General features: G+C 42.2%; 1 protein-coding gene across 4 annotated transcripts in view; it reads right to left on the bottom strand.

The window, feature by feature from the left end:
• The window catches only part of MAP3K3 (mitogen-activated protein kinase kinase kinase 3), a 40,945-nt gene extending 19,196 nt beyond the window's left edge, over positions 1-21,749 (bottom strand). For 2 of the 4 annotated variants that reach the window (XM_075522665.1, XM_075522664.1), the window contains exons 1-7: positions 21,450-21,749; positions 14,805-14,926; positions 14,364-14,453; positions 11,253-11,293; positions 7,068-7,167; positions 5,623-5,736; positions 2,052-2,172 (exon numbers count right to left, since the gene is read on the bottom strand). In XM_075522665.1, coding sequence (XP_075378780.1) covers positions 2,052-2,172; positions 5,623-5,736; positions 7,068-7,167; positions 11,253-11,293; positions 14,364-14,453; positions 14,805-14,926; positions 21,450-21,453 — 592 coding nt within the window. In that variant the 5' untranslated portion in view covers positions 21,454-21,749. The remainder of the gene's footprint in view (positions 1-2,051; positions 2,173-5,622; positions 5,737-7,067; positions 7,168-11,252; positions 11,294-14,363; positions 14,454-14,804; positions 14,927-21,449) is intronic. The other 2 variants (XM_075522668.1, XM_075522667.1) reach the window with 1 other exon arrangement.
• Between the last annotated feature and the right edge of the window lie 1,417 nt (positions 21,750-23,166).

Below are 23,166 nucleotides of genomic sequence, written 5' to 3' on the forward strand. Positions count from 1 at the left end.
GGTACATTCCTTTTCCAAATCAAAGATAGGAAAAGAGAAGGAAGAAGAAATTGATTCGAGACTGACCTATTGCCAAATTACTATCAGACCTCTGACAGAACTGGAACTCTTCCGGACCTCTTAATAATGTAACAGCCTGGTACTTCGACATATTCAGAAAATAAAACCAATGCTTTCTTGATTGATGAATGACAGGCTAATCAGAAAGCGTCCAGAAGGTGGGATAAGAGGAAAGAGTCTGTACAACTGGGATACAGAAGGGGCCCCTTATTACTATACAGTTTACCCACGACAGACACTCGGTACAGTCTGTTAGCTTTGGCATCATTATTTGGATACCTTAGAATGCCAGTAAAGGAGAAAGATATTTTTTTAAATAAAATATTATTGGCATTGGATTTGTCTGTGAAAAAAGAAACGTGGTGTTCAGACGTGCATGGATACTGCTGCCTTCTTCATAGGACTGAGGAATGTTGCTCTTTTTATGCATATTAACTTCAAACTAGAAATGATGGGAAAACTGTTTTTGTCCCAGTTTCAGTCACGTACTTCACAAGCTTTCAGCACTTCTTTGTTTGTTTGCTACTTCATAAAAGCAAACTGTACAAAAGGGGATCAGCAGACTCTAGACAGGATACAAACAGGTTTGCTAGACAACTCTAGTATTGAGAACTACCGGTCTAGTTCTCAATTCCTTCTCTACTGAGCTTACTCTCCCAATTACCTTTGGTCAGAACAGCATGGCTCTGACTCCAGTTTAGACCCCCCCAATATGGAGACTATCTGTCCTAGTTTAATCGGATTAATTGACGCTAAGATTGCATTGCAAATACTGATCTAAAATCCTGTAACGATTATGCCTCAAATGTACGCAGTTAATGAAACTGAAGCACTCCTCTTCCACAGAGGCAGCGGGTTTAGAACTTGGAAACAATACAACTCTGACATTCCCAGCCCCTAGTACTGCCCTCGTGATTTGCAGCACCTGTCATCTGAAGCATTAGGTCTGACAGGCCCCGAAATAGCTGTTGTAACAAACACAGCCATCCTCTGCTTCTGTTTCCAGCAAAATTTAGCTTTTCTCACTTCTAAAGCAAAAGTCATTTACACAGAGCACTATCTTAGGCTCTGGCCTTCATACTGCAGATCCCTATTATTGCTCACCTTCTTCCTGCTCTTTCACTGCTAACTGAATTTCACACCAAGGAGCCAGATTCTAAACCACAGACTTTTTTTTTTTTTGGACCCAAAAGTCTTTGAAGCAGTTTCAGATGTTTTAGTTTTTCATATAAGAAGTTAACAGCTTTGAGCATCCTTCAACCACAGATTTGAATAGTACTGCATAGTTATACAGGGGATTGTAACACACAAATTGGGACAACTCACACAAATCTACCAGAGATAGATGCCGTAAAAATTACAGGAGTCTTATATGGACCTTTCCACTAAACATGAGTTCACTAAGCTAACAGAAACACAAAAGAAATGAGACAAAGTTACATATTACTCTGACTTTTGTTATTATCTTTTGTGCAGCTGTGCCAGTCACCTATGATATTAGCCTTGTGCTCTACTCATCTGGAAATTACAAGAGTGAAAGGTTAGGGAACTCAGTATGTAGGGCACTGGTTAGATAATGGCTAGCAATTCCTGTGCTACTAGTAAAATGCTTGATTACAGGAGTGAGGACAGATTCCAAAGCCAAACATTAAAAAAAAAAAAAAAAAAAATCAAATCTAGGTTTCATGAACTGAAATTGCCAATCTAAATAAAAAGCTTAATGGACTCATGTAAGCTTTCCAAATTTCTAACCTCAATGAATCTGGCTTTAGGACATCCCCTTTAGGAGCTCCTCAGCTGCTCAACAACTTACTAAGGAACTTTCAAACATTGTGTTGCAAACATATTAAGAGCTTTTGAAAATGAACTGCCTTGTCCTAGAATAACCTTTCAATTTCTCATGGCTTTCCTAAATGCTATACCATAAACACTAGTGCCCAAAAGATACATTTCACAAAACGAAGACAAGCAGAAGTGGCAAAAATACTCACTGACAGACAGATGCCTACTTCTGGGTTCTGGCTGCTGATAGGGTGTGTTCACGTCCCCCACAGATTGGGAAGTTTTAATCCTGACTTGTTTGGGCAGTCCAGAATGGGGTGAAGAACTGGTCTGTTGGGTAAAATGAAAAAAATAAAATAAAATGAGACTGAGGGGCTCAAGCAGTCTGGCCACAGTTTCAAAAATACCATTATGTTTAGTAGCAAGAAAGTAGCTCAGGAACAACTCTAGAGCCTGCGATCTTATTAACTTCACAGAACACAAACAATAAAGGCAGTGAAAGAGCAAGCTTTACAATTATGGTGTAAAACAGGAGTCGAACAACTAGAGCATGCTACCCTCCAGCCTCAAATCGAATGCAGGATTTACAATGGAATTGTATTTACAATGCTAAATAGATTTACAATGCTAATGGAATTTGTATTCCATTGCAGCTATCTATGAACCAAAAAGGGGCTCATACCACTCACCGAGACCAGGCCATGGAAGAACCTACAACTTCTATCAGCCATCTTGGCCAGCAGAGATAAATTACAAACCTTGCACTCTTTCAGAAGCAGTTAGAGCGCAACTTGACTCCCCACAATTTTTAAAAAGTAAACTGACAATTCAGACCATCTAAGTGAAAATAAATTCTAGAGTTTAAGAGCACAAAGAATTTGGAGATGCCAAGATGAATGGCTGCCTGTGTTGCTTTTATTCATCGTTCCCTGAACTTACATGGACATAATCTAATTAAAGATCATTTTTCCACAGTGCCTCCACCTCATTCAAAGCAGGAGGAGGAACGACAGGAGGCATGTCAAAGGACTGCTCCCCAACTTGTTGAGAAAGATGGAAGGGATAAGCCCAGTATGCTTCGCAGGAAGAGGAACTGCAAGATGGTTTTTCAATTTAGGGCAGCAGTTATGGACAGCTCTGCCACGAGAAACTGCAAGGCCGCTTCAGACTCCAGAGGGTGCTCACTTGGAAATATTTAGACTGCAGCTTCAGGCAGCTAACATCTCTGTGCTCTTTCCATGGATGATACAGGGAACATGCGCTCTTAACACAGGACTGAACAGGACACCAACAATCTGAGGATGGTGCACTAAGGTCTGAACACGTGAAATACTCTGAACTTCCAACCTTCTCCAAGCAAATGAGATCCTATGCATGTCAAAGCAGGTGCTCAATACCAGTGGACACCTTCAATTTTAATCTTGTTGTCCCAAAGTACCTAGTTTTACAAGAGGATATAATAGTCCTTTCCTCTTGTGTGTTACAGAATTTAACTAATGCTTGCAAAGCACTTATTTTATTGAGATGAACATAACCAAAGGGACCCCAAGGAAATTAATTCTGTCTTCTGAAAATTATTTGAATATGACTGGCAAACAAGGTGTGAGGCCACACAATCAAAAAAGTAAAGAATAGCTGCTCATTTAATAAGCACTTACCCTGGCACAGAGTAAGAAGGAAGCCTGATTTAAATTACATAAACTCTACCATGAATAGATTCATAGGAGCTGAATAAAGAGTGCAGAGGTCGCACCATTTACGTGGACAGTCTGGCTTTAGTACTCTAGGTGTTCAACTTAACCAGTTCTTCCCATTAGTTTCTAAACACAAAGAAAAGGACTGACAACAGAAGTGAGCTGCTTGATAAAAGAAAGCACAAACGAGGCACAGAAAGAGGCACAAGAAAATTAATATAAACGCTGTTCACAAACACAGGCTCTCAGTACCAGTCACGCAGCTAGTGTTGTAAAGTTAATTTGTTTTATATACATATTTGTGCCAAAGTCACGGCATTACCTTTCCATCCCCAGAAAAAGAAAAGAGCACAACCAAAACAAAATCTGCATCCTGTACTTCAGGAAAAATAATGCTTCCCGCTCCCTCAGTGGGATGAGATCATGCAGCCAAGAAACCTCCTTCAGACTTGTGGGCTTTTGCTTTATCACATGTAGGGCTCTCCTGCCAGGCAACTCAGAGCTGAAGAGGAAGTCGGAGGAGAGGGGGGAAACAGTGGCACTTACTGAAGACTTCGCTGTTTGTTTCTGCTTTGAGCAAAAGAGGAAAAAACAGCTAATAAAAGGACAACACCATAGTACTGGCTACTGGCTGCTGTAGGCATGAGATTTACTAAGTGCTTACTGTAGGTGGCTTATGTAAAATTTAGATAGTATCATTTAACATCTGGTTTGCAGTCTGAAGACACTGAAATCAAGAGAGGGCTGTAAAAGAGGATTGTTTTATTCTATTATACCAAAAGTTGAGGCCACCTTTTACAGACTATTTCCTGACAACACAGAACAAAGTCTGACTACGCTAGGTCAGACCAAAGGCCTTCTTGCCAAGTATTGTCTTCAGAAGAGCCAGTATCAAATGCTTAGGGAAAGGGCATAGGACAAGGAACAGCATCATCCCCTCCTACACCTTTCCAGCTTTTGGCATCCAGTCATTTGGGAAAGAGCTGTTAACACTCCTGAAGGTCTCTGTATTTCTATTAACACGGATTATCAAATTAAAAAATAGCGAGAAGTATATTTAAGTTCTCCTGACAGTTCCAAGAATTACAGGTGTTCTTATTTCAAGAGTTTGAGCTCACAGCCTGCAGAACTTGAATAGGGATGAACATTCAAGATCAACAAGCTACTACCAACAGAGCTTTCAAGACAGAGTAGCTTTCTGTGTCACACTCTTCAAGAGAATTTGGTAATTTGCAAATAAAATATCTAAGCTATCAAGGTCTTTGGCTTGAAAAGCTGTATGACCTTAATTCTGAAATAAAAGACATTGGTTGAGTGAACAAAGTTCTCCAGTCACAAATTAGGAATAAGGGAAACTTCTGACTCTTTTTGCCCTCTTCAGCCTGCAGTTCAATTCACTGTCCAAAACGGGCAGCTTTGGGAGCTTGACTTAAAGACTTACTTCTCATGTTATGACCTTTTCTGCTGAACGTGCAAACTACACTGACACACACTGCCACAGCCACCTGTGGTATAGGAAAGCGAACCAAGACACAATCAAATTCATCTTAGGCGTGAATACACCATTATTAGCTAAAAGCAGCTTAGTTTCTACAGAGTAAGGCTGGATTCAAGGCATTAGGCTACAGAACTGAAAAACCATTGGGAGCTGTCCTCAGGCTTATCGCCCAGGAAAAAAGTGCTAATAGCTTGCCTTCAAGGACAACCTGTGCTTTCTTAAAGGCAAGATAATTACATGCACTTTCAACACTGTGCTATTAATCAAAGGTAAAAGAAGGTCTCTGTGAACAAAATTCATTAAGTGTCTTCTGAATACAGTCATTGGGTACTTGATATAAAATGGCCTTCCTATCAGCTTAAAAAGCTGCAATGTTTTCGTCCCTGAACAGCTGCTGAAGCCAGGAAAAAGGAAGAAAAGAAAGAGATACCTATAGCTAAGCCAAAGCAAAGAAGATAAACATATGCATTGTGTCTGTGAAGGTGGTTTTACTAATCCCTGTTACTCTCAGATAAGGCTACCACCATGTTTCAGAGACTAAATGGTAAAAACCTTCATTTTGCTGCAGTTACAGAAGTTGTTACCTACATGGTTTCTGTCCTGAGACAGCAATAATATTCTAAGGCTTTTCACATTAGAGCTTCGGTCTAAGAGATCTACTGCTTTATCCAGGTCATCTTGATTTTTCAGAGGAATAGATAGCTGCAAAATAAAGAACAAGAAAAAAAATCATTAGAAAAGATAGAAAAATAAGTCTACTTCCACAATAGGTATTTAAACAAACATTAGAAAAAGAAAAGAAAAATCAGAATATAAGATAAGATTCCGATTGCTCAATTATTCCACAAATTTTCATTACAATACTGTCTCACTGTCCGTTTTAACAAGGTTTTCCTCCCATGCCATCAGATAAATGGCTGACTCTATGCAAATTTCTCTAAGGCACCATCCACAAAAACATTAATTGCTACCTGAATTTGTTGTTTGCAAAGAACAAGACAGAGACAGGCCCCTGGCTCCCTGATGAGAACATTGGCTCAGAATACTTATAAATCCAGACCTAACAATCAAGTGAAAATTGGGTTTCAGATAGAGACTAGGATGAAGAAGATTAAGACTTTGAAAGAGGGAATTCAAAGAAGAATTTAAAACTTGCTAGTAAGACCCCATGAAATTATGCTCAGACACTCTCTGTTCTACAGCCCATTCACAATGCAAAACGTGAATGTTATTCACACTGAAGAACCCCTTTCATTTTTGTCCGACTCCTACTGGTGAATGGGGTTTTGCATCTCTCTCATTACAGATGCAGTCCCCAACGGTGGGAGGGCAACACCGCAACAGCAACAAAAAAAGCCAAACAAGGAAAAGCCAGGGTGTCCAGAGGGAGAAAGCCAACAAAATATTTTAGATTTATTAACGCGGACTACCCAGTTCCTCAGAGACAAATGCTATTCCCCACGTTACTTTCTTTTACCAATGACAGTGCCCACAGCCCCCCTACAGCATCTCATACCAGCGAGCTTCCCTGGTTCCCTAACTCCCCTTGTTGGCCTAATAGCTGGGCAATAAGCAGAAAGTGTTGGAGCCGGCAGGAGGTAATTCTGTTACAAATGGCTGGATGGCTGCTGCTGGTCAGCGCTCAACACAAACAATACTGACTCTCCTATCAGGCATTTGAAGAAGTGAGTCTGGGACTGCCTGCAGTCCTCAGATTGTATATATATTGGCCTGCAATAGTTGCTTTCAACAGTCAAAACACTTCAAATACCTTTTTTTACTTCCCCAAGACAGTCTCCCAAACAATACCAGTACAAGGAAGCAAGATGCTGATGTTCGTACAATACACACATCAGTGTGATGTTTTGCCAGTATCAGCATGTTTTCCTCTGGAGAGAGCGATTCAACTATGGTTCATATTAGAGGGAAGAACTGAAAATTAAATTTAAGGGTACAGAATTTGGGATGGGAAAAGGAGGTGTCATCCAGAGAGAGTGTTACATGCTCTGAGCACTGATAACAATGCTTTGTACCTCATTGTTCATGTAGTGGAGGTCCAGTGGCTGGCCAAAGGCTGTTTTCACTTTCTGTTGCACATCTTCATAGCGAACGGGACGGACAAATGGGATAATTCTGGAATGAAAGAGAATCACTGATTGAATTCAGAGATAAACTTGATAATGCAATCAAATTAGATGGTTGAACCGTTAAAACCACCCTTGAATGTTCTCCTTTCATCCTCAAGCAGGTAGTGAACCTTTCTAATTTGAATGGCTATTAATTATTTGAATGGCAATTAATTATTTTAGCAAGGAATTCTTGATCTCTGGCCCATTTCCAAATGGTTTGTCAAAATGCAACATTCAACTGAAGATTTCAAATAGAATGCCTTTGTCCCTGGATAGAAAAGTATCCTTTACTGAATAACTGTCTTTCACATAACAGGATACAAATCTCCTATGCACTTTGGCTTAAAGAATACTGCCTCAGGCACAAAACACAAACAAATACATTCAGTGAGAGTTGAATTAAAAGCTGCAGAATGCCCAAAGAACAAAAAAGTATTTGGTTTAAGTACTCCAGTATCTGAACTCAAAACTCACTCCCTAAAAATTTCCAAAACGCGTTCCAGTTGAAAGGTTTCAACAAACATTCCCACAGCAAAGTTAGTCCTGAACTCCTGAGGGTAGGCATCAGCAGGAGGACACAAAGGAATCTGAAAACCCTCTTTCCCAAAGGTGGTCTGTGACGTTAGCTCCACGTTAGCCCTCTGCATGCTCAAGTCAAACATCTCCAAACATCTGAATCACAGGCTCACTACACTGTCTCTGCAGTTATCCTTCAAATCCTGTGCAACACAGCAGGGGCTTTTTCTCAAGAGCTGAAGTCAAATCTAACTGTAACTGTGCAACCGTTTGTCACTCACAGCTTGATTTTAAAAAATTGCCTTTTTTTTTTTAATTACAGAGGCCAAATAGATCAAAACTTAAACATGCTTCAGCTGTAATAGCAGTGGCACAGCTGACTTGCAATAATTCAGAAGATTCATATAAGACAGATATCTAAGACAGAATATTCATATAAGACAGATCAGTCTCACACTCTCACGCTTCCTTCATGAGTATTTTTCATATGTAATGCATCTCCGGGCACCTTCACTGACTGACACACAAAATATGCACAGATGTAAATTATTCTGATCACTTTGCCTGAGCCCAGACCTTGTGACACACTAAACCCCCAGTTCTAGCACTCAGCCGTTTTCTCGCCAGTTGAATGGCAGGAGTTTCAGACTCACATACACCAACGGCCTCAAGAAATCCAAAATGGCAACAGGCAGAGCGTCCTAGGGGAGCCCTGCAGAATCCTGTGGCACATGCACACTTTTCAGAAAATGACTGTATACTTTTCTTTGGTTTTATTACTGTTTTGCCTACCTTGGAATAGAAACTCTAATACTTTAGGCAAAGTAGTAATATGAAGTTCCAGCAAAGCATCTAAAACTGTTTACTTTGGTGGAATGTTCTCCTGTAGGAAGTTGCCAAGTACTCAAAGTCGCTACCTTGACAGCTGTGGAAAAGGACAATTTTCACCCTCTTCAGAAGAATCAGTGAGTAAAATATTCTGGGTCAAGAACTGGAGGATTCAAATGTGAACTATATTTTACAAACCACTATTCTAGCAAACCAAGGACATCTACTGCTCAGAAACCCACTTTTCATCTCTGCTGCACAAGGCCCAGATGGTTGGTTGTTCCTGCCTTCGGGATCCTGCAACCAGACTTCTCACCATCTGCTTTCATGGGCCACAAGACCACACTGCGTCTCCCCTACCGGCAAGTTAAACAAACAGCTCTGGGACACAGCTGACAGCCACCGTCGTTCTGAAAGCTATTAGACCACTTCGATAGCTGCTTACCGCACCGCTGCGCCTTGAAACAACTCTGCTTCAGCATAGCTGAAATACTGCCCCAAAAAGCTTGATTATTAGCACCACTTAACAATTTTGCCATCCGGCAGAAACAGAAAGACCGGAACGGACCACAGAAACTCAACACCTATCTTGCTCACAGGGGCAACTCTCTGAGCTCAGTGAAACCTCGAATCACCTCTGAGGAAGCTCACACGAGTTCGTGCTGAACACGTGCTTTGGATAGAAGCCTTAGTTTCCAAAACGTCCATCCAGCCTGCTTCGCCAGCACTCAGTATCCTTTCACGATATGCAGCTTTTGTTTTAAATAGCTCTAGTTGGTTGGCTTCCTTAGCCCCTTCCCAGGAAGGGTTCATCTTGCTACCAGACCTACAACATTCAGCTATTTAGAAATAATTGTCCTTGTTAAAAAGCAGCCCACAATAACATTTTCTACATATTACTAAGAAACCCATCCATGAAATTATAGTACTCTGGCACCGTACAAATGTAATTTAGCTCTCAGTTGAGCCGAAGTCCCTTATAAAGGCTTCCATTCTACACTCAATGCATTAAAAAGCAGAGCTGTTCTCAGGTGCCACAAATTCTATTAGTTTAAAAACTCTGTGCACTCTTCTAATCATGGACTGCAGGGTTTAAGGAGCCCATTCCTGCCTGACCACCTTAAATATTTGTGGTTAGATCTGGCAGCTCCTCTGAAACCAAGCACACACACTTACATTCTCAGTGCAAGCTTGCTGTCTGTAACTGCATACCACTTTGGGAATGGGGAATTCAGGCGAGCGTAACTGCATAATTAGACTAACACACAATCAACCTTTTCATTTTAATGTTACTTCAGAAAAAAACCTTTCTTCTCCCCTGAGCTCTGTGCCATCTTAAATGCACTCAGGCAGAAGACATGCAAGATGATAGGACTGTGGTGACAAGATTTTGCTTCTGAGTTACCTTGTCCTAACATGGTATCACAAGAAATTGTAACATGTCACACAGTGGCTCTGTTGTAGTCCACACAATGCCTGTGACACAGTAGAGTGCTGAGAAGATCTGGCTGACAAAAGTGGCAGTAGATCCCAGCTATGATTACTTTTAAATTTTCTCCTCGAGGCCCAAAAGTGAGGTTTTTTTAGTGACAGAATTCACCACGTAGTACTTTGGTAAATGTAACAGTTCAATTTTTGAGGAAAACTTTACAAATTATCCTCTGCCATCTGCTTTACCAATGAAGAATGCCTCTGCTTTTCTGTTTTAAGAAAAATCCCTTAATTTGACAAAGGAGGATATATGAAGAGGAGCTTAAGCAGCTCAGCCAGTAACCTTTGCTAGTAACAGGCTGTTAGGATCACTACATAGAACTTGCACTGTTGTACTACCAACATTAAATTTGCATTTTATCATGAAAACGTGAACTTTTCATGTCGAAAGTACTGTCTGGGATGGGAGAAACCAAAGGATTCCCATATGATGTCTGTGAAGAGTAGCGTATACATTTGTGCTTACAATCCAATTAATTTCTTCAGAAAAAAGAAACCGGAACCTAGCATCAAGATCCCTTTTTCCCCTCAGTGAGAGCTCAAGAGCAGCCTCAAAGAGGCTGCAAACAAGTCTGGAGTCTTCCTGTACATTCACACAGCCGCTGAACAGCCGTAACAGTATCAAGAGTTCCTCTCAATTAGATGGCAGGTAAGGGGCTTTTTGAGACCTGCTTTGAAACGTCTAGGCAATTTTATTCATTGGAAGCAATACTGTAAACACCGAAAATGCTAACTCAGTTAATTCTGCTTTTTGTAAAAGAAAGTGTCTCAAAACTAAGTATCAGAGGAAATAACAAGGAAACTTTCAGACCAATGAAAAAAATCTTCCCTTGCTGTATCTGTTGCTCAGTCACAGCAGGACAGCAATAGTGATAGGTCACCAGGAAGTGAGAAACTAGAAAAGAATGGTACTAATTTGATCAGTTTCATTTGGTTTTAATTAAATGAAACAAATAGGGAACATATCTGAAATAAGACTATCAGGCTGAATTCATTTCAGGCTGGACAGTTTTTTTAATATTACTGCAATTCACTTACAAATATATACTATGAAAACAAATCAAAGGAAAGTGTTATACAACCCACTCATTTTTAAAAACAAGCAAGTTGTGTATGACATGTTTGCTGTTGCCTATACCGTGTGTTTTTCATTCAGGAACAAGGAAAGTGAAGCCAACAAAACATTTAACCTAAATTACTGATGACTAAATTATTCTACTAAGCAAAGAATCAAAGCAGTGAAGACAGACTTACCGTCTTTCCCCATTATGTTCAAACTTTATCCTTACATCATTCTGCAGAAGAAAGAACATAAGGTTAGTTCACAGTGAAACTCTGGCATACATAAAAGCACACAAACGGATCATATCACGATTTTAAGGCCCAAACACAAAGGAGGTCAATTTGTGATTGCAGCAGGCATCAGCTCCTCAAAAGGCTAACCAGAACACAACGAGTCTGATAACTTTCTCCATGGAAGCTGAAGCAGACTGTGGACAACCAGTGGCTGACATGTGAACACAGCACCAAATTGCTAAAGGAGAAAGAGAAGGAAAGGGGCAAAAACGAAGTTGTAATTTTTATTAATTGTCACTTAAACAGGGGACATTGAAATATATTTTAACTATATGGAAAATTAATCCATCTTTAACACTGCACGGCAAAAATCTGAAATTGATTCCAACTGCATATTCATCCGAACGGAAGCTAATTTTTTGTGCATTCTCAAAGCAAGCATATTTTCTTCCATGGCAAAAAAGAGAGAGATACAAGAAACATGGTACATTCTTCATTCTTAAGACACAGACTACATCTCCACTTTTGCAAAAACGCAGTCCTGAAACTCAAACTATGAAGTTACAAACAAGTTAACTACGTGTCATCTTTTAAAGTGCAAAGGGCTCATCGTCCATATCTGGCAGATGGTTAAAAGCACTGACTGCACGACCTGTGCATTTCACTGTAAACTTAGAAGATGTTATGTGGCACAGAAGAGTCAGCACGCTGAACTTTCAACTCTGGAGATCAAAGTTCAAATCCCAATTTAGGTCACAAAGATAAAAATAAAAGGGAAAAATCTGCTCTGATAAGACTCCGTAATTTCTGTTGCACAATTTATGTGATTGGGATAGATTAAGCCATCTGTGAAAGCCTTAGACAATAGGCAATCATACATCTAGGAACTTCAAAAAAATGTGGCCAGGAAATGCTCTTTAGCTAGAGGAAGTATCTGGCAGGCCTAGTGGTCAAGAATGCAGTTCAAAGGGACCCATGCAGTCACTGCGAGTACACAGTATTCCTGCAATACTGTAGGTACAGAATTGATCATGACAAATGAGCTTCTCAGAGCAACAATCATCTGCAGGGGGGTAATTTACACGTAACTTCACCAAAGACGTTTTCTCAGATGTGGGAAGACAAAGAACTTACTCTAGAAAGCCACTGAAATGAAGCAAATTCTAGAGAAGTCATTTTAATTGAACAGCAAAGGAAAAAATGCAACAAACAGCATATGAATAATAAACTATAAAAGATGTCCACCAGCCAACTACTGATGAAACAGTTGTTTCTTAGGCATAATGGATGGCGGAATGATCCCTTTATATTAGCGATTTTCAGGGAAGGAAGGCCACACTGTTCTAAGTAGCCCAGTCTAAGGGAACTAAACAGGACTGTTTGTATTAAACTGAATAAAAGTAATTTTTCAGAGTAAATTTCTGACCTCAAGATGTGTTGAAACAGCTAAGGTTTCAACAAGGTCATGAAATAGCTAAGTGACAAAGCTCTCACTAGTTAAAATTAGACAACACTAAAAGATCTTCAGGGCTCTTTGGAAACCCTTCTTCAACTTGCTGGTACCTAGGCAAACTAAAATATCTTTCTCAACAGCATTGCATGCTTTCAAACCTGTAATGTGCAACAAAGGGAAGGGTCCGGGGGGAATTTGGCATCTATCTCCCGATGATTTTTTCAAAAGGATCAGATGCTGGCCATTTGTGTCTATTTTTCAAGGATCTGAGGAAAGGTATTTAAAGTGATCTTAGTGTTTAAATTTCAGAGAGAACCTAAAGGAGTTAAACATCTAGTGCTTTTCCTTTCCTTTGAAAGCAGTGAACCTATCGCCTGTATAAACCACTTTTTAAAGCAACTCACATAAACTGTCCTAAGAGATGAGTAAGAAAGCAAATCCAAGTTTGGTGCTTTAGCGTTCCAGTTCTGTGATGCGGTATCATAAATAATGATTACAGATTTTGATTTAAGACATCTCTGAATTTATGTTTCAAAGTGATTTGGAAAGGATTTTGTACTACTCCATCTACGGATTTGTCCAGCACATTCAAAGAAATCCCATATCCCAGCTGAACAAGTAGATTATGAGCAGACAAAGCATAAGAAAGAGACAGACATGGACTTTAAAGCCTGCTCCAAAAAGCTTAAGCCTGTAATAAGGATCTAACCGGAAACAGGCAACTTCTCCTGTTAACGTTACTCTAACTGCAAGTAACTTGATTTTTTAAGACAGTAATGGACAAAGAATTCTTGATGGAAATTGTTGCTTTTGCCTTCAAGCATTTCATTCAAATGAAGCGCAGCATACACTGACAGAGCAATATTATTCCATCCTTTCTTTCTACCAGAAAGTCAATGCAATACTTTTCTCTAAAAAAAAAAAAAAAGTCTCTAGCAATGTAAAATGAACCTAGAGATGTTTTAAAGTATTGACCCTGCCACTTATTACCTTGGGAAAAGTTTTTCTTTTACAAAATGGACTTCACATCCCCATACCCAAATGAGGGTTAGTTTCATTCCCGTCTTCATGTGACATATGGCTGGGTAACTCCAGACAATCCTCCCTGTTAAGGATGCTGCCTCTATTCAGACACCTGTAAATAGCTGTTTCCTTTTTCACTGAAGTGGTTTATTACAGCTTCACCAAAGCCAGTCCTCTCAGACAATCCCCTTCACTGTTCTTGGATCAACTTCAGTTTGACTACCTTTTATCAAGACCTTCATTCTGTATTCACATGCAGTCTGAATCACGTGAAGATGAGACCAGCATTATCTGACAGACTGCTTTATGCAGCTTTAAACTGCAATGCCCTTCTTTTGCACCAGAGATGGAAATACTTGTTTCCTTTTCATCATTATGCTTCTCAGTTCCCTGCTTCCCTTTGAATTTAAGTATTATTTCCATTACAATGAAAAGTGCATCATACTGCTACATCATGACAGAGTCAGTAAAGAAAAGCCTTCCTGGCCTCCCACACCTGCTTAAATGAATTCTATAAAGGTCACTGCACACAACTTTAAAACATGCTCCTAATTTATAATTGCTAATATTGAATAGGAAGCCAGTTTTCTTACCGGAATTTTTTTTTCTTCCACTGCAGAGGCACACTGGTTTGTTATTGCAGGGCTGCCCAAGAGGGGTGGACTGCTGGCATTATGTTTTTTCTTTAAAAATAATAAAACAAATGGTAATAGGACTGGAAACCAGAAAACCACTTGGTAAACTTTTTAGCTAATCTACACAGACCAAACCCCATCAAAAACATGCGTGGGAGGAAGGCAGAACACTAAGATGTTGCAAATTATCAAAACTGCACCCTCCCTAGTCTGTAAAGGTAAGTAAATAAAAAAGCTACCATGTTGGCAACACAGCCTAAGCAAGAATAGAAAGCTAATCCACCTGTGATGCTTGAGCAGTCAGAAGCACAAGACACAGGCAGCAGACCCACTGTCAACCTGCTCTGTCCCTTCTGCCTCCAGGTAACGATTTCAAGTAATCACTAAATGGCCTATTACCTGTTTGTTGGAGTGAGCAGTGTCTTTATTCTTCATGGTATCATATCCAGTCAGTCTGTGACGTCGGCTCATCTGGAGTGCTACCAGGTCCTTCATGATGGATTTCAAGGCCTCTTGTTCATCTGTGACGCACAAGAATTTTAGTAGTAAGTTGTCTGGGTGAATATCATCCATAACATTTCTGCACTTGTTTTCTGCTAGCTCATAGAAAGATGATCCTTTTTAGGATCTTTGCAAATACACCGCTATTTCACTTAGTCGTAAAAAGCCCAAAGTCAACCTTATATCATGAAGTAGTAAACGGATACATTTTAAGTCACTTGTCCAATGTTACAAAAGGATCTGGCAATAGTAAAGTTCAGAATAAACATCCCCAGCCCCTTGTTCTGTTCAAATCGCTTCACAACAAACAGTACAACTTGGACAGATTTGCTAGATCATCATAGGTCATTTAGGAAGGGCAAACCGATGTGCTTCTGCCAAGGAAAACCTGGTAAGAATCTGTTCTTTCCAATTTTATATCCTGTTAACTTAAAATTCTTGCTTGCTAGCGGAACAAACCACGGCCAGTAGAAAGAAAACTGAAAATCTGGACAAAGAGTCATCTCAGAATATCTCTGAATTCAAATCCACTTGCACTGATTTCCCCAACACATTCCTCTCTTTCCCCCAAAACAAGCTGATGGAACAAAGTTCAAACCATTTTATGAGACTTCAAGATCTACTGAACAGATTCGAATTGCACAGCATTAAGAACACTGTCTGCTGGCAGAGTATAATGCAGCAGGTTCAATTCAAGGCTTCTTGCAAATGCAGGAAAATAAAAAACACACATTGACATTTTTCTTATACATACTACTGACTGAAAATTACTTTCTGAAGCTAACATTCCTCGTATAACCAATTTAAAGTGTTCTTCCATTGCTTGTTAGTTTTGAGGAGAGAAGTGATATTTAGCAGAACTTTGTATGAAGTCTAGAGGAAAAAAAAAAGACATAAAAGGAGAGAAACGCATAGTAGCTGGGCTGTGATGGATGCTAGCATAAAGTAAGGTGTCTAAAAGCTACTGAAAAGAATCCTTTGCTTTTGCAAGTATAACAATCCTAAATTCCTTGATACTGCAAAAGGTAGAAAAAGTTGACATGTGAAGTTTGGTTCACAACGGGCCTGCACTAGCTGCTTTGCTCCTAGGCGCTGTGCCACCAATGTAACAAACAGTCAGGCTGGACCTAACCACCAGTTTTGGATATAAAGCTTTTTTTTTTTTTTTTTTTTTTTTTTTTGACAATTGGAACTTTTAGGAAGCAATGCAAACCAGTAATGCATAGACAAGGTCATCACAACCCTACTCATACGACAGTGTATCAGGCGTGCAGTGCTCGATATGCTAGATTCCTTCTTTCTTCCTAAAGTCCACAAACATGTCACTTCAGTGTGTTTGAATTGGAACGAGCATTTTTGAAGCTGATTTGTAAATAACTGAAACTTGATTATAAAAATCCCGCATGGCTACACACTCGTTCTCAACTCATGGCACTGGTTTGGATGGGTAATGGCTTACATTTGGAAGTGCTGTCCTGGGAACAGCTGCTGTACATTAAATGACGGACTGTCTCGCATCTGTATTTCTCTGTAAAAGGGATTCACTGGGACGACTTGTTTCTTCAATTCCATGTTATGCGTTTGTTCATGAGTCTCCCAAAAAAGCTAGCTTATGTTTTATGTAGAAGACTGGGTTCATAATTAATCAATGTCTGAAAAACAAACTAGATTTTCGTAATGCTTAAAGATGACAGATGTGGGACACATACAGCTTCTAAAGCATGCAGGGAGTGAATGCTACCAAAATTTAGAAGCAAAAAGGGGGAAAAATATACCTATTTATAAGGGGGCAACATCTAAAAAAGTCCCAGTCAGAACAGCAGTCACACTAACATTATCTTTGGTACAACCAATAGTTTCTGCCCAGAAGGTCTGTGCTTCAGCTTTCTGAGAGTACCAAACACAGAGGTACTTCCACTATGGACTTCAGTGTGTACCACCAGAAAAACAGAAACATCAAGCAGGCCAGACTACAGAGGGGAATGGAAAGAAATCCCCCTGTGCATTCGAAGAAGGTGTTAATTAGAGTAAAACTCTTAAAAAAAGAAAGCAGAGAAAATAAGGTTACTTAAAAAAAAAAACCAAAATCAAAACCCACTAAATCTCTGCTGTCCAAGACAAGCCAAATGAGACAATAACTACATTGTGGTAGTGGAGAAGGGAGAGTACTCCTTGAAATTCCAACTGCATGCAAAAGAAGCGAGGGGTGTAAGTAACACAACCAAAGCAAGAGGTTGCTTTTTGAAAAGCACATCAGCCAAAGGAAATAATTGCTAGGATCTATCACAGCACTAAGTAACCCCTTGTGGGAGGAAAATGTGAAAAAACAGTTGTGAATGAAGTTAAAGTTCCAGGTAGCTAACAGCACAATTTCCCCCCCCCCCCCTTTTTTTTTAAATTGTTTCCAACTTTACATTTGAATGTTTAACCTTTTCCCTTCCTGGAGTGTCTCCAATTTACTCTTATTCTTTAATCTTGTTTGATATTAAGCATAGTCTTTGAGTCACCTGGCAGACAAGGACTATAACTTTGCACAACAAAATATTACAAGTTACGGACTGGCATATCGCTGGAGTGCCTACCACCCAAAACATGCTGGGAAGAGCTGGGATACAAGTTTTCCACTACAGTGCAGTTTGGGTTTGGCCAGATACCAGGAGGATGAAGAAGAGCTTGTCTTGGCAGACAGTCAGGGTTCCTTTGGGCAAGAAGCAAAACAGCTATGAAAGCAGTTTGTAACTAAGCACTCATGACAAGAAATCAAGTCAATCAAAGAATATGTCTATGAATAAGAATTGGCATCTAAACAGTATGGCACATCACTTGAAAATAAGGATCAACAGTGACGATGTAATCACAGGCTACAGGTGTTTGAGCCCAAAGCCCAGGCTGTGTGTAAAATCAGCTGGTTTACAGCGCCTCATTCGTATGAGGAAGTGGGCAAGGAGGACACACGCCTAACCAATTATGTATGTCTTAATAAAGATCGTAGCTCATCTACATAGTTAATTTATTTATTAGCTAAGGCAACTTGTGAATTTACAATACGCTAAGACATTAAAGTCTTAAGAGCAGCATCTGGCAAGCATCTAAACCCCAGTTAGTGCACTGCGAGGTCTGCATCTCACTCACTGCAAACTCAGTCTCCTCTGTAGCCGAGTGCTAACGCTGAGATCTTACTTGCATCCATGCAAAAAGGAACACTTAACGTACCGGCAAAGGCTGATGGAACAACTTCAGGGGAATTTGAATCTTACGTGATTATACATTTTTCAATAGTCTTACACTAAGCTATTGGCTCCCTAGTACCAAAACATACATTCTGTAATTCATCCCTATGTTGGTGAGGTAAGAAATGAAGGAGTATTTATCTTTTTAAAACATTAAATGAATGCCAAATATTGATCTGAACTTGTGTGTGGAAAAAATGTTTCCGTTTAGGACAGCACTGTGATGGATTTAATGCTGAGAAGCACGAATACTTCTTTATTTCCATCAAAATAGAGGATTTCCATAGCTTGACTTTAAAGAAGCATGTGCAGCAGCATCACATTAATCACACAATGCAAAAGTTATTACAAATGAAAACTAGGCAATTTTTGAAGCATACTAAGAGACCCTGTTTTGCTAGGTCTCCAGTAGGTCTGGGAAACACAGTTCTGCTTTGTGCGGGAAAGATGTTGTCCAGGAAATGCTTTTCATGTTTTAAAAACTACACTCAAGGATTTTTATAACATCGATAAAAGGGAACTGCTACTCACAGAGAAAGCTATTCCTCTGCATAAAGCATTTATTTCAACTAATAGGTGGTTTATTACACAGGTATGAGCAAGTCAGGGTATTTGCTGCGGCAGAAATGAAAACAGTTTTGAAAAAAAAAATCATGAAGTTCAAACAGAGTAAAAGCATCTGCACATTGGTAAAAACAGGAAGTCTGTAAACCCCTATAAACCAGGATGCTATTTTATATAGCATGATAATAGAAGACATGATGCCACATTTGTTTAAAAAACAAAAAAGTGAACCAATAAGCATGTCCTTGTTATTTTCCACCACCACAGCAAAGCTGATGGCTTGTGCAAGTGATCAGCAGATCCAGGAGCGATGAGGAAATTTCACAAGTCAGGAAGACAAACTCAGTCTATGCTAAAGCTCGGAAAAAAGTTGTTGAAAAAGTTTAATGTTGAGTCCTTCACTGTGGACAGTCTTAGTGGTAAGAAAATGCTGTTCTGCTCAATTTTTAGGAAATCGCAAGTGACCTGGTTTGTAGACTTAAAAGAAAAAGCAGAGCTTCTCTATGAACCCGATCCACGTGGTATATACTTGGGGTACCTCTTCTCTCCCACAAATTAAAAAACCACAGGTTGGGATTTAAGCTGGTCCTATCCTGTAGGCTCAGCCCTGCTCCCCTCCCCCGCAGCGCACCGGGGGTGTCACTGCCGCTAGCGCCGGGAGCTCGGAGCTCGGCTATGGGTGCGCGTGTGAGCCAAGGGAAGGAAGTGACACAGGCAGGAAAAAAGCGCAGATCGAGGGAAAGACTCAACTGCAGCTGGGCCTGCAGCGCGCAGTTCGTCTAGGCCTGCCACACACCATCCAGCCCAAACACCGCTCTCCCCTCTGCTCCCCAGATATATCCATATTTCTTGGTATTAGAAGCAAGTGTCCGTATTTTAAAGGCTGCCAAGGAGCTCTCTGTAAGGAAATAAACCTCAGTCATAGCCCCTTCTGGAAAGGGCCAGAGAATTGCCCTCACTGAGCTTCAGCCGTACCAAAGGAGTTATGACAAACTGCGATACCAAGCTCTTACTGTTAAGCACCCCACGCATCCTGCAGAGCGGTTCACAAAGGACAAGATGGAAGAAAAGTAGAGTGTGATATGGCCTGTTATCCATTATCCTTTAGATGATTTGATCACAACTGCCTAATGAATTTAGGTAAGATCTGTCCTACCACGAGCAATCTGCTTGCGGCTGTATGGTGATTACTCCAGCACAAGCGTACAACGCGATGGTGGAGCTGTCTTATGAAGTTGTCCTTTGTCATTCTGCACTCATATGTTTACAAACAGGCATCCAATTGCCGTTGGAAAACACTTCCCTGGAAATCCATCTTCTTTCTTCTCAACTATTTTAAGCCTATGCACCATCTGGCTGGTTCCTTTAGAGAAGATACAGACGGAATAATACTATGCCTCTCTTTGTAAGAGAAGTCGTCTGATGGATCTGCATATATTTGTTGTATTTACAAAATCAAAGCAGAGTACAAAGGAAATGAAGTTGCTTTACTTTCGCTTTAAGCAACATTTGCAATACGTTATGAATTTACAGTATAAATATAAGAACTAATTATGCATACAGACTAAATAACGAAGGACAGTCTTAGAAAACTAAACTTAGTTGGAGGGAAGAAACACTAAGAGTGATAGCCCACAAAGAAATGGAATTCCACACTTAGGACAAGAGTAGGAATTCCCTTGCCAATATGCAAATGAGTAAGTTCTGGTTTACAGATATTATATTTTTAATTCCAATATATGAGCCCCCCTCTTTAAACTGAAAAGGGACTAGGTAACACCAAAAAAACCCCACAGGCAGTTCTTTATACAGGACATAGAGTCCAAAAGAATAAATCATTCAAATTCAGTCATGGCAACTTCTGATAGCAACGTTTTACTCTTGAAAAAGAGTTCCTCTAATTCCTTTGCTTGTTGTCATATGTTACTGTCTGGGTTAAGAATGGCAAATGAGAATTCAATGGAAGCTCCATGGAGAAGCAGCTATTTTGATAGACCCCCAAGCTGCAATTAATACCACAGTAAAAGTCTTCCCAATTAAGTTTAAGTACATAAATTCCCGTCTCAAAAATAAGCAACCTGATTCTTCCAGGCTGCAAAAACTGCCTCAGCTCCCGAGCCTGACCTACTGATCCTCAGTTACTCCGTCTGGCCAATTTTAGTAAAAGCCTGAGGTCGGGTGCGTGCGGGCGGCTCGGGCAGGCAGCGCTACCGGAATGCTCGGGGCTCCCCACGCTTTCTAGTACTAAACACGGTTTTTTCACGACTTGAAAGAAATCCCTTGAAGATACGCTGTTTGTGCACGGCAAGCGGTTTCCGCGCTGCCGACGGCCCAGCTGTTGGCCGATGTAACCACCCCGGAGGAGCGAAGCCACCGCGGGCAGCGGGACCCGTCCAGCACCGACCCCCGCAGGCCGCAGCCCCAGCCGGCCTCAGGGACGGCGGCGGCCGCACCGCCGAGGCCGCGGGTCGCCGCCCCCCCCCCCCCCCTCCCCAGCCCCGAGGGGCCCGGCCGAGGCACCCGGCTGCAGTTCAGCCCCCTCAGACCGCGGCCCCCAGCGCACCGCCCGCGGAAGGCCCGGCGCGCCGCGGGGCGGCCCAGGGACCCGCTGCCCCCCCGCCCCCTCCCCGGTGCGGCGGGGAGCCCCCGCCGCGGCCCGCCCCCTCCGCCGCAGGCCCGTGAGGCGGCCCCAGGCCCCGCCGAGGCAGCGAGGCGCCCCCGCCCGCCCAGCCCCCGCCGCGGCTCTCACCCATCTCGGCGGGCGGCGGGCCCGCGCCCGGCGGGCGGCGGCGCGCTGAGGTACGGGGCTGTCACCGCCGCGGCTCCATGGCGGCCGGGCCGAGGGGGAGGGCTCACAGCGGCCGCCACATTCCCAGGCCCGCGCCGCCGCCGCCTCTTTCCGGCGGCCGCGCTCCGGGTCCCGCCGCGGCGGCGGGGGGGGTGGGAGGGGGCACGGGCGGTCCCGGTCGCTCCCCGCCGCCGCCACAGGGCGCCCGGGCCGCGAGCAAAACAAACCGCTCGGCGGCCGCCGCGCACCCGCCGCCGCCGCCTGCCAATCACAGGGGCCGACCCGCCGCCGCCCGCCAATCCGCGCCGCCGAGCCACCCACCCGACGGCGTCGCTGGCCAATCGGCGTGCGAACAGCCGCGCCGCCCGCCCCGGCCGCTGCCAATCACGGGTTTGCCCCGCCCCCTCCCCGCCACTAGGCGGGGGCAGCCCAGACCCCGCCCTCAGTGGGCTGCCAATCAGAGTGACGGGCGGCTCCACGGCCCCGCCCCATGGGCCGGGTTCTAGAGCCGGGGCGCGCGGCTGGGTCCTAGAGCCCGCCCGGGGCTGCATAACGCGTGTCCCCGCCTGCGAGCGGGCAGGAACCGGCCTCAGCCCGTCCACCACCCGCAACAGGCCGCTCTCCCACCGCCTTGTCCCTCCGTACCTGGTCCCAGGCATCCTCCTCTCGCAGACTCCACATCCAGGTCTCCCCTTAGCCACTCTTTTGGATGGACATAAAAGCGTCCTGGAGGAGGGAACGTGTCCCGTGCACATTAACCCCGTTGGTTTGCTCTCCTCATAAGTAGAGCTTGGCAATGAGTTTAATTGTTGCTTTAAAAGCACCTTTTTAAGAGGGGGAAAAAAAAAAAAAACCCACCAAAACCAGTTGAAGAGTGTTAAAAAGCCCAAAAGAGTGAAAGCAGGATTCTTTTGGTTTCAAAAGCAAAGTGTGAGACCACTACCCTGAGCATCACCCAGGCCGTCTGTGGCAAGAGATGTTATCTCCTAGCTGTTCTAATAAAGATCCTGTTATCACCATACCTTGACCATGTCCCCAGGCCATCACAGGTCCCCCACAGTTCCCCACAGATTGCAATAAGTGACAAATGCCAAAGTAACAGAATAAACAGCTCTTCTGCTTTTTTAAGCCTTCAAAACCGCTATTGCATTTTCTCTGCAATCACGATGTTTCTAAGCGCTGTAATCACGTACTATATCTGTTAAAGTTACTCAACGTCAGAGTAAAGTTCTGGATCCAACCTGCAGGAGTGAACTCTAGTCTAGTGTATTTAAAGTTCAGCATTTCCTCCCTTTTCATTAGGAGTGTATCTTAATGAGAAAAGTGTTTTTGTTGGTAGAAGTGGAACTGCTGACCTGCTACATTCACTCACTTGACAACAATTTCTTTTCAGCTGGAGCGTTTCGGTTTGTCAAGCCAACTTGAAGACACAGACCATAAGCAGAATACATTCTTGCTAAAAAGCTCACCGGTGACACAAAATACAAACAAATTGGGGGTGGGGGGGAAGCCCCCAAGCAAAACAAACATACCACACACCAGATTTTCATCGGTTTTAGAGCAAAGGACTGCTACAATTGTCCGATCTAGCCCAGGAATTCTACTCAAAGTTCATAAACTGTGTTTAAATCAAATCATATCTTTTAAAGAGACATCCAGGCTTCAGCTGCTCTTTCCC

Source organism: Mycteria americana, chromosome 22 (assembly GCF_035582795.1).
Source record: "Mycteria americana isolate JAX WOST 10 ecotype Jacksonville Zoo and Gardens chromosome 22, USCA_MyAme_1.0, whole genome shotgun sequence".
Classification (NCBI taxonomy): Eukaryota; Metazoa; Chordata; class Aves; order Ciconiiformes; family Ciconiidae; genus Mycteria; species Mycteria americana.